General features: G+C 39.3%; 1 protein-coding gene across 4 annotated transcripts; it reads right to left on the bottom strand.

The window, feature by feature from the left end:
• Positions 1-355: 355 nt before the first annotated feature.
• On the bottom strand, positions 356-14,357 carry vtg3 (vitellogenin 3, phosvitinless). 4 transcript variants are annotated; one of them, XM_028587153.1, is made up of 28 exons: positions 14,280-14,357; positions 12,811-12,831; positions 12,558-12,709; positions 11,750-12,001; positions 11,492-11,653; positions 11,247-11,395; positions 11,020-11,170; positions 10,566-10,723; positions 7,912-8,077; positions 7,673-7,798; positions 7,315-7,533; positions 6,628-6,845; positions 6,424-6,521; positions 6,224-6,348; positions 6,037-6,138; positions 5,822-5,941; positions 5,520-5,709; positions 5,312-5,399; positions 4,971-5,156; positions 4,443-4,581; positions 3,511-3,679; positions 2,898-3,007; positions 2,720-2,806; positions 2,248-2,454; positions 1,571-1,716; positions 1,206-1,344; positions 1,010-1,120; positions 356-893 (listed from the first exon to the last, which is right to left on the bottom strand). In XM_028587153.1, exons 1-27 carry the CDS (start codon positions 14,317-14,319, stop codon positions 1,016-1,018), a joined length of 3,825 nt encoding a protein of 1,274 aa, XP_028442954.1. In that variant the 5' UTR covers positions 14,320-14,357; the 3' UTR covers positions 356-893; positions 1,010-1,015. The 4 variants fall into 4 exon arrangements, with proteins under 4 accessions (XP_028442954.1, XP_028442955.1, XP_028442956.1 ...); XM_028587154.1 differs by having other exon boundaries at positions 356-882; XM_028587155.1 differs by lacking the exon at positions 14,280-14,357 and adding an exon at positions 13,622-13,777.
• Positions 14,358-15,612: the final 1,255 nt, after the last annotated feature.

Below are 15,612 nucleotides of genomic sequence, written 5' to 3'. Positions count from 1 at the left end.
CCCTATCGTGCAGCAACTGTCCAAGCGGGAATGAGAACAGGTAAAATGAATTTCCTTGTTTCTGAAGACGAGACGTGTGTGTGACTTGAACATCTCACATTACCAACAAAACGTACGGCGAAAGACCGTGCAAAACATTTCAGACCGTCCTACCAACATGTATACATTATAATCAATCAATGTACGCTGTAACAATTTTTCACTCTAAAATTGCTGCTGTTTCAATCTTGTCAGCTGTCTGCAGCGGGCGGGGCTGTTGCGCCGTTTCCCCCGCGACTGACGCGCACACACACACAAACACACACACAATCACACACGGTGGATGCAGGAAATAACGCAAATGAGACCTAAAGGATGACCTAAATTGAGGATAGCTACTTTATTGGAAGTGCAATGATAAGTTAAAGTCCAATTAAGTACTTTATTAAACCGTATGAATGAGAGTCCCAGCCCAGGATAGGAAATTAACTAACAATGTAAAGATCAACAACTACTACAGCACGTGATGACGGCGCAATGTCCATGAGTAGGCTACCATGAATAGGACAGGATAGGATCATAGAGACACAGCAAGTCCAGTTTTTCACCTTTATGAGGCAAAAAAAAATCCACCTGCCAAAGTGGCTGGTGGTCAAAAAAGTTAACTTCATTCCCTGATTATGAAGATACAATATTTCGGGACATAATCATGAATTTACAAAATATTTCATCAAAAGACGGTGTTCAAATATTAACACACTTTATAATGAATAATTCAGGACCTTTACAGGTTATTTTCAAAAGGGTGACATCTGACAGATTACTGATGCAACTTTTATGATCCTCACTTTCATCACGGTGGTGAGATTTTGGTTGCAGCGTTATCACTGTGAAAAGAGGCATCTGGATCCCATCTCACACACACACACACACACACACACACACACACACATTACACAATACTCAAAAAGACAGAGGATTAATATGAAAATACAATTAAGGTTAATCAAACTGGTTTCATGCAGCTTACATGTTTTTATGCGCATCCAAAGCTGTCGTTTGTTGTGTTTCTGAGGTGTTGAAAATCCTGAAAACAGCCAGGTGGCAGTGGAAACGGAAAAGCCTGCCTGTAGACTGTATACTAATGACAAGACAGAAGAAATGACACATTCATGTAAATGCAAGTTTTGCATAAAAATGTAGGTAGTAAATGTTTCCTCCAATACCTCTGGGAATTTAATCTTCACATCGACGCTGTCTGCTGAGGCAACAACAACTGATGCAGAAACCTCCTGCTTGGCATTTCTCTCATGTTGCTCGTAGAAGCCGAGAATAAAAGCGATGCCTGGAATGTAGCTTTCAATTCTGGGAGAGGTAAAATAAATAAATAAATAAATAAATGCTTCTTTAACAACACATGCCAGTATGTCTCAAAATTGTGAACACAGAATATTTTCCCACCATGCTCTATAAAGCAAAGTAAGTGATTTGAAGTCATTTTTCTCCTTCTTCTTTAGATCACACTCCTCTTCCTCCTCACATTTTATTTACTCCTTGATACAAACTTCACCGTTGTTCTACTGAGGCTCACCTTATGCCCATCTCTGCCATGGTCTCCGGTATCTTGGTCCACTGTACTTTGGCCTTGATTGTTGGCTTGGAGCCAGGCTGATGTGCAGTTGCACATACTATTGACATTTCATAAGACTGACATTCAGCTCCCCATCCAATGTGTGCCTAGGCCAAACACAAGAGATCAATCATGAAGGGAGTACCTACAAGCAAAAGACTTGGCTTCAGCCTCAGTATACAATATAATAAATACCTGACCATATTATATGTACCATATGATTTTTAATGTTAAAATTGAACGTACAGTTTCATAGACAGTGTATTTGAACAGATGTATAGGGCAAAATATATACATAGACAACAACTGAATCTGTGTTTTTATATATATGTTTTTGATGCTATAAAAACTGAAAAATGTAAAAGCCAGTATGCAGTTAGACTTACAGTCATTTACAAAAAGACTGTATTTGTCCATTTTAAGAAAGGACAATTGATAGTGATGGTGGCAGGATGTAATTTGGTTATGTATTTTAAATGTTTTTAAAGGATAAGGCTAGCAATCATTGCTGGTTTTAGTCTTCTTAGGGAATTTGCTGGTAATAGCATAAGCTAACAACAATATTATTCTTGACATTTCTGGCATTTTATTCACTCAGATAAAAATAAAAATTTGTATTGTGTGTGTTTTTTATCTACCATTGCCTCGACATGGGCATTCACATTGGTGTCGATGCACATCTTCCAGTTGGTGTCTTCCCCAACCTGGGACACAATCATCTGGGCATTGTGAATGTTTGGCTCGGGTGTGTAGTAGAAGACTGCATCGTAACCCTCTGGCTTCTGGTTGCCACTCATGGCCAAGGCTTTGATAATCAACACAGCTTCAGGTGTTGAGTTCAAGCCCTATTGAATGAGATAGAAGGCAATCCATTAGGCTGTAATAGGTTAGTGGGCATCATGTCCAATATGTGCAGAGTTTAGATCACATGCACACAAATAGCTGCATTTCTAATATGGGCCACTTTTTTGTGATGGGATCATGAATCATTAGCACAGCTGAAACATTTTACATGATGACTTTGCTCAGAACAAACAGCCTATTGTTTTGTTTATTTTGTTTTGCAGTGAAACAAATCTTAGGTCACTCTGTGGAGCATGTTTAGCATACTTCAAATAGGTCGTCATGATGACTGTGATGAGATCCTCTGACGCTTGAGGCTGAATCAGAGGACAGACGTACTCCCTGGGTGGCTTTCTGTAAACACAATTAAGCACCAGGAGAATTTGAATCGATAAAACACCAGAGCAGGTGCACAGATAACAACATTACAAGGGTAGCCGAATACCTTGGAAAGCCTCCTCAGAGTCTCAATCAGTTGGCTTGTGCTGACTGGATGTTTGCTCGGGCCGGCGTTAACCTCAAAGTGGATTTTGTCAACAGCTTTGATTGCCTGGACTAATAAAAGTGCACAGGCTACGTTAGCAAAGAATTAAGACAGAAATGTATACAGGCAGAAACAATAACACGAACACCTGTAAAATCTAATGAAATCCAATTTCTGCTTTGCCATCATAAATTTATTTTACTTTGATAATTGTGCAAAACCAAAGAAATAATGAATAAAAAATAACAATTTAAGAGTAACTTAACATCCCCTAAAATCTTGTTTTTTTTAACTCCAGTGGTTAAAGTTGCTGTACTGATATAAAAGTGTATACTCCAGGGTGTATTAGTACATGGTGACATCAGTCTTGGGTTTGGTTACAGGTGCAACAGAGCACACTTCTGAACACACCCTGTCAGAAGTGCATTGTGTCTATAATGTAAGTTTAGCAGTGTGACTCGAGTTGTGTGCCCTAACTGCGTTCTTGAGGCCATATGTAAGTTTATGATGCTGTTTTGGATTGCCCAGTACTGTAAGGTGTAGGTGTAGATGTGTTGGGCTTGTTGTACTGTACCTGGGACTACTTTCAATGCCATGTGGGTATATCCCAGGAAATAGTACAGGGGGTATTCCTCATGATAATAGTCTCTCCTTAACTCAGACTCCACACACAGACCAGCTCCATAAATCTTACTCTCAGCACACAAGTTGTATCTCGGATGCCATGTGTTTGGTGTCAGTACCTGTTGGATTGGATGAAAATCATAAATATATTAATCTACTTTGAATTCTTTGAATCAAATATCAAATAAAAATAAAAAGGAAGGGGACGTATGATGAAAAACTCACTTTTTCAGTGCTTGTGCACATACATTTGAGTATCTAGAATGCATATCAACCTAACGGCATCCTTCAGTGCTAAAAAATGAGTGCCAAGCATTTCATAAATTAGCATCCCTAGAGGTGGCAGGAAATACAACCCACAGGCGGGACTTAAATGCGCTCTGTCTCTATGGTAGGATGGAGGTGGGCTGTAGTAGGATGTGATTGACCATTGTTCAGATGAGAGGCAAACCAGTGGGTCAATCATGTGATCTTTCTCCTCTCTGTGGGCCGGTCAGTCAAAGACCGATGATGTGAATGGCCAGTGTTTACATTAAAGACACATAAGTGGGCCAATCATATGATCTCTCTTCTCTCTAACGGCATACAGCACATGCGGCCCACACAAATAGACCCGCCCACCGGGAAATCTCCCGGTACTCCGGATGGCCAATCCATCCCTGCCAATGGCTTGAGAACTACTTTTGCATAAGTGTGCCAAATTTTTCTCACAAGCCAAATAGAGAAAAATGGGCTTCACGGGAGGGGGGCTTAAAGAGACAGGCGCAAAAACTGAGCGTTTCAGACAGAGGGTGAATACAGGTATATTCAGACAGACAGTATGAGAATAGCAGTGTGTTCTGAATTAATCAGTTCAGCTCTAATCTTAGGTGTTGACTGTACCTGATCTGACTCAGGCCCCACAGCTGTTGGTCCCTTGTGGACGACTTCATCATTGGAGTCGATAGCGGTGGGCATAATTGGAGTCATTTTAGTCAAAGCTGGATCTTCAGTGTTCCTGGAGACTGCATACACATTGGAACTGTTGGTTGGAAAGGAACGTAAGAACTCTTATACTTGGCACATTGGATTTGGATAGCTTTTATAAAACTTAAAGCACAACTGTATTACATAACCATTATAAATAATACGTGGGTTTGATTTTGATTCTTAGTGTCATGATTCAATTCAGTTGAATTTCGATTTGGCGTCAGGGGCATTATTTTAAGGCTGTTACTCCAGCACAGAGCATGACAAAGCATTCAGTGTTTAGTCCGCTGAGTTTCAACAACCCGCTGTTTTTTTAACATAGCGAGGAGAAACCATGATGTTACTTTATGGGCCTACAAGAATTGATTTTTGAAATTTGTGAATTAATTCAGAATTTATAACTTATGTTGAACTATTACTTCCCATACCCTAAAAACATACCTGACTGAAAAAAGTTCAAACTCTTTTTTGCATGGAGGGAAGTCGAGTTCAAACTTCATTTCTGCGACATTGATCTTGGCAGCAAAATTCCAAGGGATAGCAATAGGTATTTTGCTCTTAAATTCGGAACCGCACTGAAAAAGCTCGGTGTTGATCCCATAGAAAACCCAAAAATCCTTTGTGTAACTAAAAAAGAAGAGGTTAATTCACAAGTTGTAACTCCACAGAATGAATACAAATAGTGTACAGACAGTGTAAGGCAATTTGGTTTGCTTACTACAGTAAGTTGCTTAACATGATGGTATATGTTATTTAAATTAAATGAAGATTAGATATTTTACCCAATAAGACCATCAGTCTCCAGTGAAATTTCAGAAGTCAGCAGTTGCCCAAGATGATCAGTCAGTGGTGGATTTACTGCAGCCTTGGCTACATAAGAAGAAAAGGACTTTAATATTGGTTTATTGAATAAAATAAGTTGTTTTAGTCATTAATAAATATTCATTTGATTTGTAAGGCATTTAAATGCTGTAGGATTTGACTCCTCACCATTTACAGTGATCCCATTGATGGTCTGATAATATTTGCTTATCTCCAGTGGGACACCCAGGGTGGTAGCTTGGAAGTAGCGAACTTCAAAGATTAAGTATGGTTTTGTCCAATGCCATGACACTCCCTTCTGTAAATTCTCAATCGAAGCCCACAGAGGGCTCTCTTTCCCTGAAGAAGGACTGACAGCCTGCAAGAGGGATCACAGGGGAGCAGCATGTAACAGGCTTTGTACACTGCATGAAAATATGGTCCTTTTTGTTGACTAAACTAGCTTAGACATGAAAAGATTGTTCTCTCACCCTGAATATGTTCTGAATGGTGTCTTTGGTAATATCAGCAAAGAACCACTCTTGTCCAAAGGTCCGTGTGTAGGCAGAAAGGACAGGCTTATCATTGGGCAGAATTTCCCAGTTTTTAAGCTGAAAATGACATAGCACAATGGTCACCCAGAAATGAAGCTGACACATCATAGTACAGTTGTGATGCTGCGTTAAAGTCTCAGTTATATACTCACCACATTGAGAACAGCCTGAAAGTCACTGACACTGAGATCTCCTTTAAAATTAGGGATGCCAGCTCCAAGCAGCTCCTTAAGCCCATCAGCATGGATACCCAACTGCGGCATAAAAAGAAAAGATGATTAATATTCACAATTGGGGGACATGTTTATCTTTAGTGAAAGTTTCAATATAGCGCTGTACCTCCAATAGCTGCAGAATTCTACCAATGAAATAAAATTTTCCTTTCATCATGATTTCAGTGGGAAAGATGTTTGTTGCACTTCGTAGCATGAAGACTTCTGCTGCTGTACCAATTAGGAAATCATCTGTATCGGAGGAAAAAAAGCAAATTGTCATGTCAACAGTTTCAGATAAATCCAAGAATCTGTATTAGAGCATACCATTAAACCAGTCCATGCGCGTTGCTTTGCTGTAGTGATAGCTGAGACGACCAAATTTAGGGGCCAGGATTTTCCCGGCTACGTTGCAGGCAGTTGAACTATCGTCGAGAACACAAAAAAGGTAAGTGAAAGCTGGAGAACATCTGAGATTATATAACATAAACAATAACACCCAACTGGTTATAACTGCATTGTTTTGCTCACAGGAAGTGGTTGTTTGGAGTACTGGATCTGGCAATGCTTTTAAAGTAGGAGTATGCAAAGCTAATAACATGGAGGTCTTCTTCCTCCTGTAGATGTACAGTCACTGTGGACACCAGAGCCATTGATGGCTTAGCGTCAAACAGTATCATGAAGGCCATCATGCGTATCTCAGCGGGAAGGTTCTTCTGCAGGAACAGACTCATGGTGATGTCTTGGACCTGAAAACACAAGTATTATAATGATTAGGAGTTCAGAAAGATCGCCATTTAACCAACTACTGCTCTGAATTGATGTTCTGTTCGAATACAGTGTCTACAAATTCCAAACTAACAATGAACTAGTACTTGAACTGTAAATATAGATGTCAATATGGAGACGATGATGTACTTCCACAATGTAAAGACAACATAATAGCAACACATTTGACATCTTTATATGATTGTTAAAAAAATAATTCTCACCTGCGACAATGAAGAAAATTAAATGCGCTTTCCAGAATTACAATAGTTCACTGTTTCATGTAAATGCATTGTTAATCTGAATTTGACCTTATTAAAAAAAAAACATTTTCAGTTTGACTATGAAGCACAATGCAATTGCAATCAGCATAACATGATTTATATAAAAACCTAGCATGTAGCTGTGATAAATGAGCATCTAAAAGGTATTCTTGTTATATATAGTTACACTGCGAGGGTCTTTGGCAGCTATAAGTCTCATAGACTGCACAGCGGCACTCAGCACACGAGGTGGCAGATTCACAGGGCTGGCAGCAACTCCGGGGAGGAAGCGCATGATGGTTTTAATGCTGCCTGGATGACCCGCATTCCCCAGAGCTTTCAGAGCAATGACCATGTCTGCCTCGGTGCCATTCCTCAGACTTTCCACAGCCATGTCCAGCAGCGGCTGGTACAGATGTTGAACAATTATGCAGTCAGTTACTTCAAATACTTATATATACTTATATAGTATACTTTTACATGCTAGCGTGTTAATTTATTGATGTTACTATGCAGGAAAGTGATGTATTCCTCTGGTTAATTACCTGAACAGCAGCTACAGGACAAGGTGTATAATAGGTGCAGTGCTTGTACACCAGAGAGCCATAGGAAAGCACCACAGCATGCCACAGATAGATATTGGATTTAGAAAAGGGCATGTTTAAAAACATCTGTGAAAAATACACAAAAGACAAAGGAAAAAAGACGTTTTGACATGATCAGGTATCATTGCATGTATATCATTCTTCTTCAAACAATTTCTCTGTCTTTAGTATTAACTTACTTTAGCCATCTCAACCAGATCAGGAATAGGCTGGAGATGGTTCATCACAAGCAAAATGGCTTGCAGAGCTTCATTAGCAGACACATCTCCAGTCTGGAACCTCATTTGGAAGAACTTCAGGATTCTGGCATCGTTGACCTCAACAATCATGTCCAAAAACCAACGTCTAATAATAAGTCAAAGAGGAGAAAATGGATAAATCAGATAATACATAAAGGTCCAATATGTAATATATTTACTATAATAAATCCCAAAATGACCCCAATGCGTCATCAGATATTAAGGAAACATGTTAAGTTGAAATACTATCTTTTCTGACAACAATGCTAATGCCAGTATTTTCTCCTTTTGAAATTTCTGTTTGTGTTTTGGCCTGTGTGTTGTTATCAACGGCCCAGTTTAACAGCCAGGCCGGGTTGCCAGACATACCTGTAAAAACATAAACCCAGCGCGCTACAGCGTTAAAGTTAGTACAGCCATGGAAGCAGCAAACAAACAAACAGGATCAACGGAGATAGATTCTACCCGACTAATCTGGCATGTTTCTAACAGTTGCGTGACCAGAGACATAACAAACCCCGGGTAAATATTGGAGATGTATTTGAAAGACGGAGACAGCTTAGAGCCCAGAAGGACGCCAAGTTGGCTAATTTCCTCCTGAACAGGTTAGCATTAGCTACTTTATCACAGTTACTAAGGACGGGCATTTTATGTAATTTCAATATTCGTGTACTAACATTGAATAATATAGCTAGGGTACCCGAGTTGGTTACTTGCAAAAACAGTTGAGACACAGCCAGTAAAGTGATCCCGACTGGTCCTGGCTAACACCATCATGCTAACCCTGCTAACTGCTAACGTTACCGGAGGACCAGGTAAGCGGGCCACGGCTGTTTACAACGTGTAGCCTGTTCAGCGGCCGTAGCCAACAACGGTGAGTTATTTGAAGCCAAGAGAGGGGGGCTGTAGGTCGGGAAGAGAGGACCGTGAGTTTGGAGTGTGTTTAGCGATTGTTACTGTAATTCTAAACCAATAAAGTGTGTATTTCAGTCGGGTGGAGAGGACGGAAAGGTAGCAGTATTTTTAGCGGTACCTACCGTAATTCTAAGCCAAGGAAGTGTGTCTGTCTGGTATGTGGAGAGGACGGCGAGGTTGTGGGGTTTTTTAACGGTTCCTACTGTAATTCTAAGCCGAAAAAGTGTGTCTGTCCGTCGGGTGGAGAGCTCCGCGTGAGCACAGGCTTCAATGACTGTCAGTATATCCAGCATCTAACGTTAGCCACTCCGCTGTACTGTGGAGTAATGTCTGGCTATGTGAGACAAGCGTCTAGCAGCATTGTTGGATGCTGTGGTCTCAGCCTGGCAACCAATGTGAACTTCAAGTCTGGGGAGGAGGGGGTGGGGGAGACGACTCTCTCCAGTATTTTGAATTTGTAATGCAGTAACTATTTTAAACATTATCTATCAGTATTACATATTGCACCTTTAAGACAAAACTTATCCTTCAAATACATAAAGAGAGAAAAATGAAAAGTGTGAAGGACAAGTTCAGATGTCACATTTAATTGCACTTGTACAGGATAAAATACAAGGTTTTGGTTACTGCCGTGATCTTAATGAGTGAGGAAAGCAGTCTCTTTCTGTCATCATGCCTCAACTTGATTATAAATCATTCATCGAAGCTAATGTGCTAAATCCCCCCTGAACTAACTCAGAGGATGCTCTTTAATTAGCAATTCAGTTGAGTGGATCAGTATCAAATTTGAGAGATGGCCTTGGACTATTTTGTTCACCATCCTATAATACTATAATGAAATGCTTGGTTAAAGGTTATCTATAAAGGAATTTTACTTTCAAACCTTGCTGCAGTGTTCTCACTGGGTCCAGGGTCAAGTTTAGTGAATGATCACATCTTCAAGGCGACACTGACACACCCATGCACCCAACCCCCACAGCATGACATTTTGCTCTACTGCATGATAATCACAATACTTCCTGAACTGAAAATTGCAATTGGCATGTCTGCTAAGATGCCTTTTGAAAATATATTTCATCGCATTACAGTATATACTGGAATTTGGATTTCTGTTTTAGTTTTAACCATTTGTTGCTGCATTTAAAAGGTTTACACTTAAATTGTAACTCTTCCGTTAATTTTGGAGATTTATTTACCAAGTTGCTGGTGCACAATGTGTTATGTTCAAAATAAATAACTATTCAGTAAATATATATATATATATATATATATATATATATATATATATATATATATATATAAATATCATATATATGTATTTATTTATTTTCGTTTTGCAAAGTTAGTAAGGCAATGTTTTATTCAAGCCTGTTGTTGCCTTTCACATAAAAGAATGATTCGAGGTACTTTCATACAGCTTATTAATTAAACAATGGTATCGGTATCGGTATCGGTATCGGTATCGGTATCGGTGTCGGTGTTGGTGTCTGTGTCAGTATCGTTGTCAGGGCTAAAAAAGGCGGATCCATGAATCCCTACAGTTTTCATATTTTGAATTTCTGTTTTTCATCTGAAATTTATATTATATTCTTAATATTTAGAGCTTATAAAGTGCTTATTGAACCGCTGTTTTATTTTTTGATTATTCATTATTGACCAACCCATAACCAAGTACTCACCTTTGCTCATCATTGGCTGCAAATTGCTTCCACATAACTTCTAATCCTTCATAGGGAATCACTCGCAGGAGTTGATACAGCTTTATAGTGTCCTCTGATGTTGCACTGTCAATCTGGTAACGATTAACCTCAGCCAGATGCTTGACCAACTCAATAGCCTTTAAAGAGGATCAGACAAAGTCATTCCTTGATCAGTGTATGCAACTCTAGAAATAATTTTTCTTTAGAGTTAGGTCACTTTAAACGACATTATACATTATTTCAGTTCATTATAGAAAAGGAAAAATAATAAATAGGAATGTAATTGATCTCATTTAATTGTTTCCTGCTATTTCTATATTTATTTATTTTCTAGATTTCACGTTGTGTATATCTTTTACAGTGCTTTGTGATGCTTTCTGGAAAGATTTTACAAACCTATGAATTTTATGTAGCAGCAGTATATAACTGTTACCTTTGGTACTGGGTTGTCCAGGCTCTGCATCAAAATAGGGACATTAGCTTCTGCATTGACAAACTTGTAAACAAGGTTGCCCTTGCTTTCCATTGGCCCAAACACGGCGTTTCTCTCTGTGTCATTCACGCCGAGCAGCACTATTTCCTTCCTGCAGGAGAGGTTATTTAAAGCAGGCAATTTGTATTGCAGACAAGCATTGTGGATGAGTGGGCGTAATGTCTTACATCGCTAGCATCTGGAAACTGCCACCCTTCACGTTGAAGGGACTGAAGAGCTGTTGCTCCAGGCCATGAGCCTTGGTAATGAGACCTCCCTCTGCTGTTGGCTTGACAGTGTAAATATATCTCACTGTTGAAATGACAGATTCCCCTCTCTAGATTGGAGGACACACAAGCAAAAATAGTACTGACCTAGGTCTGTTTCATTTATAATGATAGGATCAGATGCTTCTTCAGTGAGGTAAACAGACCTGTTTGGAGACTTGGTCAAACACAGCGGTAGCCATGCCACTGTACATGGCTGCCTTCTCCCTGCAGTTACCGACATCCACAACCTGAGTGATGGTCATGTCCTTTGTTTTCACGTTTACTTCAGTAGCATAGTTACTCGGACACATGCCATGGATGCCAGCCTACAAACAAAATCAAACGTTGAAAAGAAAAATCACATTTTTACTGATGCTGATGGTGCAGCGTAGAAAGTAATGTATTTGTCTGCAGTGATTTACCTCTTCAAGCTCATAGATCGTCTGTGTGGTCTTCACAGTGACTTGGAACAATCCCAGAATCCCTCTCACAATGTTGACAATAGTGTCAGAAATCTCAGCAGAGGCTTGGATGTTACCAACGTGTCCACCAATGTAGTCAAACATGAAAGGTTTGACAAGCTGGGCAGCAATACGCTGGGTGAGCTTTTGGGAGACATTAAAGCTGTTTTTCCCCAGGAAGCCATTGAACTCCTCGAAGGCCAAATCTGAAACCTTTGAACCAGAGTTATTGATCATGTGCCACATTAATGAGTATTTGTAATGAGTCAACATGAAAAACTCTCTGATGATTCTCTGTTAGATGAAACACAGGTGGCATTTGTAACCCAACAAAAGTAGACAATAACTGGTATGTGCCTGTAGTATTTTACTGGATTATTAAAGCTTACTTTACTTTAATTATAATAGAGTTTGAACACAAAATCTGTTTGGCCACCTGTTGGTATGCAAACATTTGTAACAAACAATCTCTGAACTTATTTTCAGCCCTTTCATAAAGAAAGAAGAACATTTCAATTTATTAGATGGTTTACAAAAAATCTCTACATTATTTAAAAAGTCATTTTGGTGGATTAGAGGCTTCACAACCTTCCAAATAATTTATGAAACCTTAATTAATGATAAATGACAAATGATGCATTTACTGTATTGTGTTAGAACTGAAATGAACAACTTGTCATTGTTCGTGCTGCACTACTCAGTTACAGCTTTTCTAACATGTTTAAACAACATATTCTGAGAGAGTTTGTATAACCCTCTTCTGTCTTACCTGAAGGATGAATGTTTGTGCAGACACACCAATGATCTTGATCTTGCACGTGATTCTTGCACCAGACTCAGCGAGGTTTGGCATGCCGAGTCCAAAATTTACCGCTCCCTCATATTTGTACTCGTAGGTTTTCTTTGGGTTCAGGTGGGGCTCTGGAATATGTTTTCCAAAATGAAATGTCATTTCACTTCTTCTTTATGGAAAGTTCTAGAAATGATTATTTTGACTTTATGATGACGATAAAAAGACTCACCATAATTGACACTTTGACTCGCTAAAAGAATAAAAATCATAGTGTCAGCATAATAACCTTTGTAAATATATCAGCACATTTATTTGATGTATTTATGATCTACAAAACAGGTTAAAGTGAGAACATTTCCAACTTGATCCCAAGATGTTAAAAGACAGACACAAGACATCAAAATGAATTTAGAATTGTAAACCAAACCAAAAGAGAAAGGGTGAGGCTATTTGCCCCCCTGGTACAATTAGCAGTGTATGCTATTTGCCCCCCTGGTACAATTAGCAGTGTATGCTATTTGTACCCCTGGTACAATTAGAAGTGTATGCTATTTGCACCCCTGGTACAATTAGCAGTATGCTATTTGTACCCTGGTGCAATTAGAAGTGCTATTTGTACCCTGGTGCAATTAGAAATGAATGCTATTAGTACCCCGCCGGTGCACACAGCAATGTGTTCTATTAATACCCTGTCTGGTACAAATATCAATGTATGCTATTTGCACCCCTGTGCATTTACAGTACCTTGGCATATATTTACACACAGTTATCCATACTACTCATGTATTACACCTTTTGGGAATATTATCGCCCTGACATTCTTACCTAACCATAACCAATCCTATTCCTCTTGCCTAAACCTAACCAACCCAACCAGAGCAGGCATATTCATGAGTCTTCCCCTACCACCCCGCAAAAAAAACAAAAAAAAACATTCGCGTTCGCGGGTCCTGACTTGCGCAATTGCATGCAAATTATCCAATCCAAATTAAAAAAAATAAGACCACCACACAGGGAACTCGAACTCCAAACTCCCATACCAAAGGTAAGCGTACTAAGCACTCATCTAGCAGTTCCTTCAGGATATTAAACAGTACTGTTTACTACTTGGTAGGTACTAGCTAACTAACAAACCAACGGTTATATGCTTTCACTGAAGACAGAAAGTGCAACCGTAGTATCCATTTTCCGCTAGAAATTCAATTGTTATAAACTTTAGAGACAAAACTTCCCTAATATGCCAGTTTCTGCGGTCATGGAAGATGAACGTCGGCCATGATTTCGGTGCACGCGAGCAACGTTTTTTTGTTGTTACGTCACAGGGTGTAAATAGCTCAGCTGTGTGGCCGAGGCTATTCGTACCGGGGGTGCAAATAGACACTCCGAAAAAGAAACATCCATGTGATACACCAAAATACATCGAAAACAGATCGATGGCTAAAGTAAAATTCATCGTACTCTGTAAATGATTCACCTCTAAAAGTCATAATTGACCAACTGTAACTAGATTACTATATTACCTTTCAAGATATGTTAAAAACATATTTCTTATTGAATGGTGGAATAACAATTGCAAAAAATATAAGTGAATCCTCAGGATTATGAGTAATTTGCAAAAGCTCTGAAACTGAAGTTAAACAATTCTGAGGCAGGATTGTGATATCCTTCTACAAGTTAAACAAATCCATGAAAACTTACTGGCCAGACCCACGAGGCAGCATAGGAGGAGCCCTTGCATGTTGAACTTGAGGAGTAGAATTGAATTTTCTGCATTTGTCCTTTATATATACCAGCATGGGTTTTGATTGGGGAAACTGGTTGCATTGAGATCTTGTGATCAGGACAGAGGTCCAGTTTAGAGAAGTGACTGATTTAAAGTAAACACATGCTGTCAGCACAAAAGCCATGTTGACCTGTGACAATGTCAGAGGGACATGAGTAATATGTTAAAGATAACTGTCTCAACAATATTGGGAAAAATAAGGGTTAAGGTTAAGGTCAACTTTATTATCCCACAAGGAAAAATAAAGTGTTTAAAACACAGAGGTACAAAAATAAAAACGGAGGTACACTGTGTAAAAGTACCTTGAATTTGAATATCAAAGTTGAAACCTTATTTTTATTCACTCAGAAAATGAAGTAAACACATTTCTCACGGCTGAATGAAGGGATTAACCCAGTGGGATGCTCATCTATTCCCTCAGTGAAACCCAGTCACGTGGAGTGAAGGCAGAGCAGATGCCGGCTGGTTTATTCTTTTACTTATTAAATATCTGGAGCAACTCCTGCTCTTAAAATGTATACACTGTCCCCTGGCATCACAAAGCTCTCCTCCTGGATACAACAAAATCAAACAGTGTTGTGAATTGCTGCTCTTCATGCCAATTTTACATTCTGTCCCAGCCTAAAGGGCTTCGCAAACAGCGCTGTTGTTTACATGTGCAGTTTGAATGTGATGACACCAAACAGCAATCATCCAAAATGGTGTGTTCCTGTTGTCTTTTAGGGTTAGGTTTAGATTGTACAACACAGGAGTACTTTGTGTAATAAATCGCACATAAGCCATTGTACCTCTTTCATTCCCAGGCTTCGATTCACCTGACCATCTGCTTTTCCTGTTCGTAATTTCAGCAATAGCCAGTAGAGGTCTCCAACATCACATTTTTGTCCTAAAATTGGATCGAGAAACATTTTGAGGACAAACAAAGAGGGGAAAAGCATTTCAAACACCTTTGAAGATCTGTGGGGTTTATTCAGGTCATGATCTGAGTTCCAGTAGCACCTTTGTCAGCTAAGCCTAGTACTTTCTAGTCAATTCTGTATTTCTCTCCACTTTTTAAAGTACTGAGACAGCAGTGAGACAGCAGGAAACGTAGTGCAACTTAGTGTAAAAAAAAGAGAGAGATGTAGACCTACAGTATCTGCAAGGATATCATCAAATTATGGACCAGAGTTTAGAAGTCAAAGAATGCCTCTTTGCACAGACATGTGACCCATGCACAGGAAAACATACACTAACTCATTTTTAGAC

The sequence above is a fragment of the Perca flavescens genome, chromosome 9, assembly GCF_004354835.1.
Source record: "Perca flavescens isolate YP-PL-M2 chromosome 9, PFLA_1.0, whole genome shotgun sequence".
In the NCBI taxonomy this organism is placed as follows: Eukaryota; Metazoa; Chordata; class Actinopteri; order Perciformes; family Percidae; genus Perca; species Perca flavescens.
This window is presented reverse-complemented; position numbering and strand designations above follow the sequence as displayed.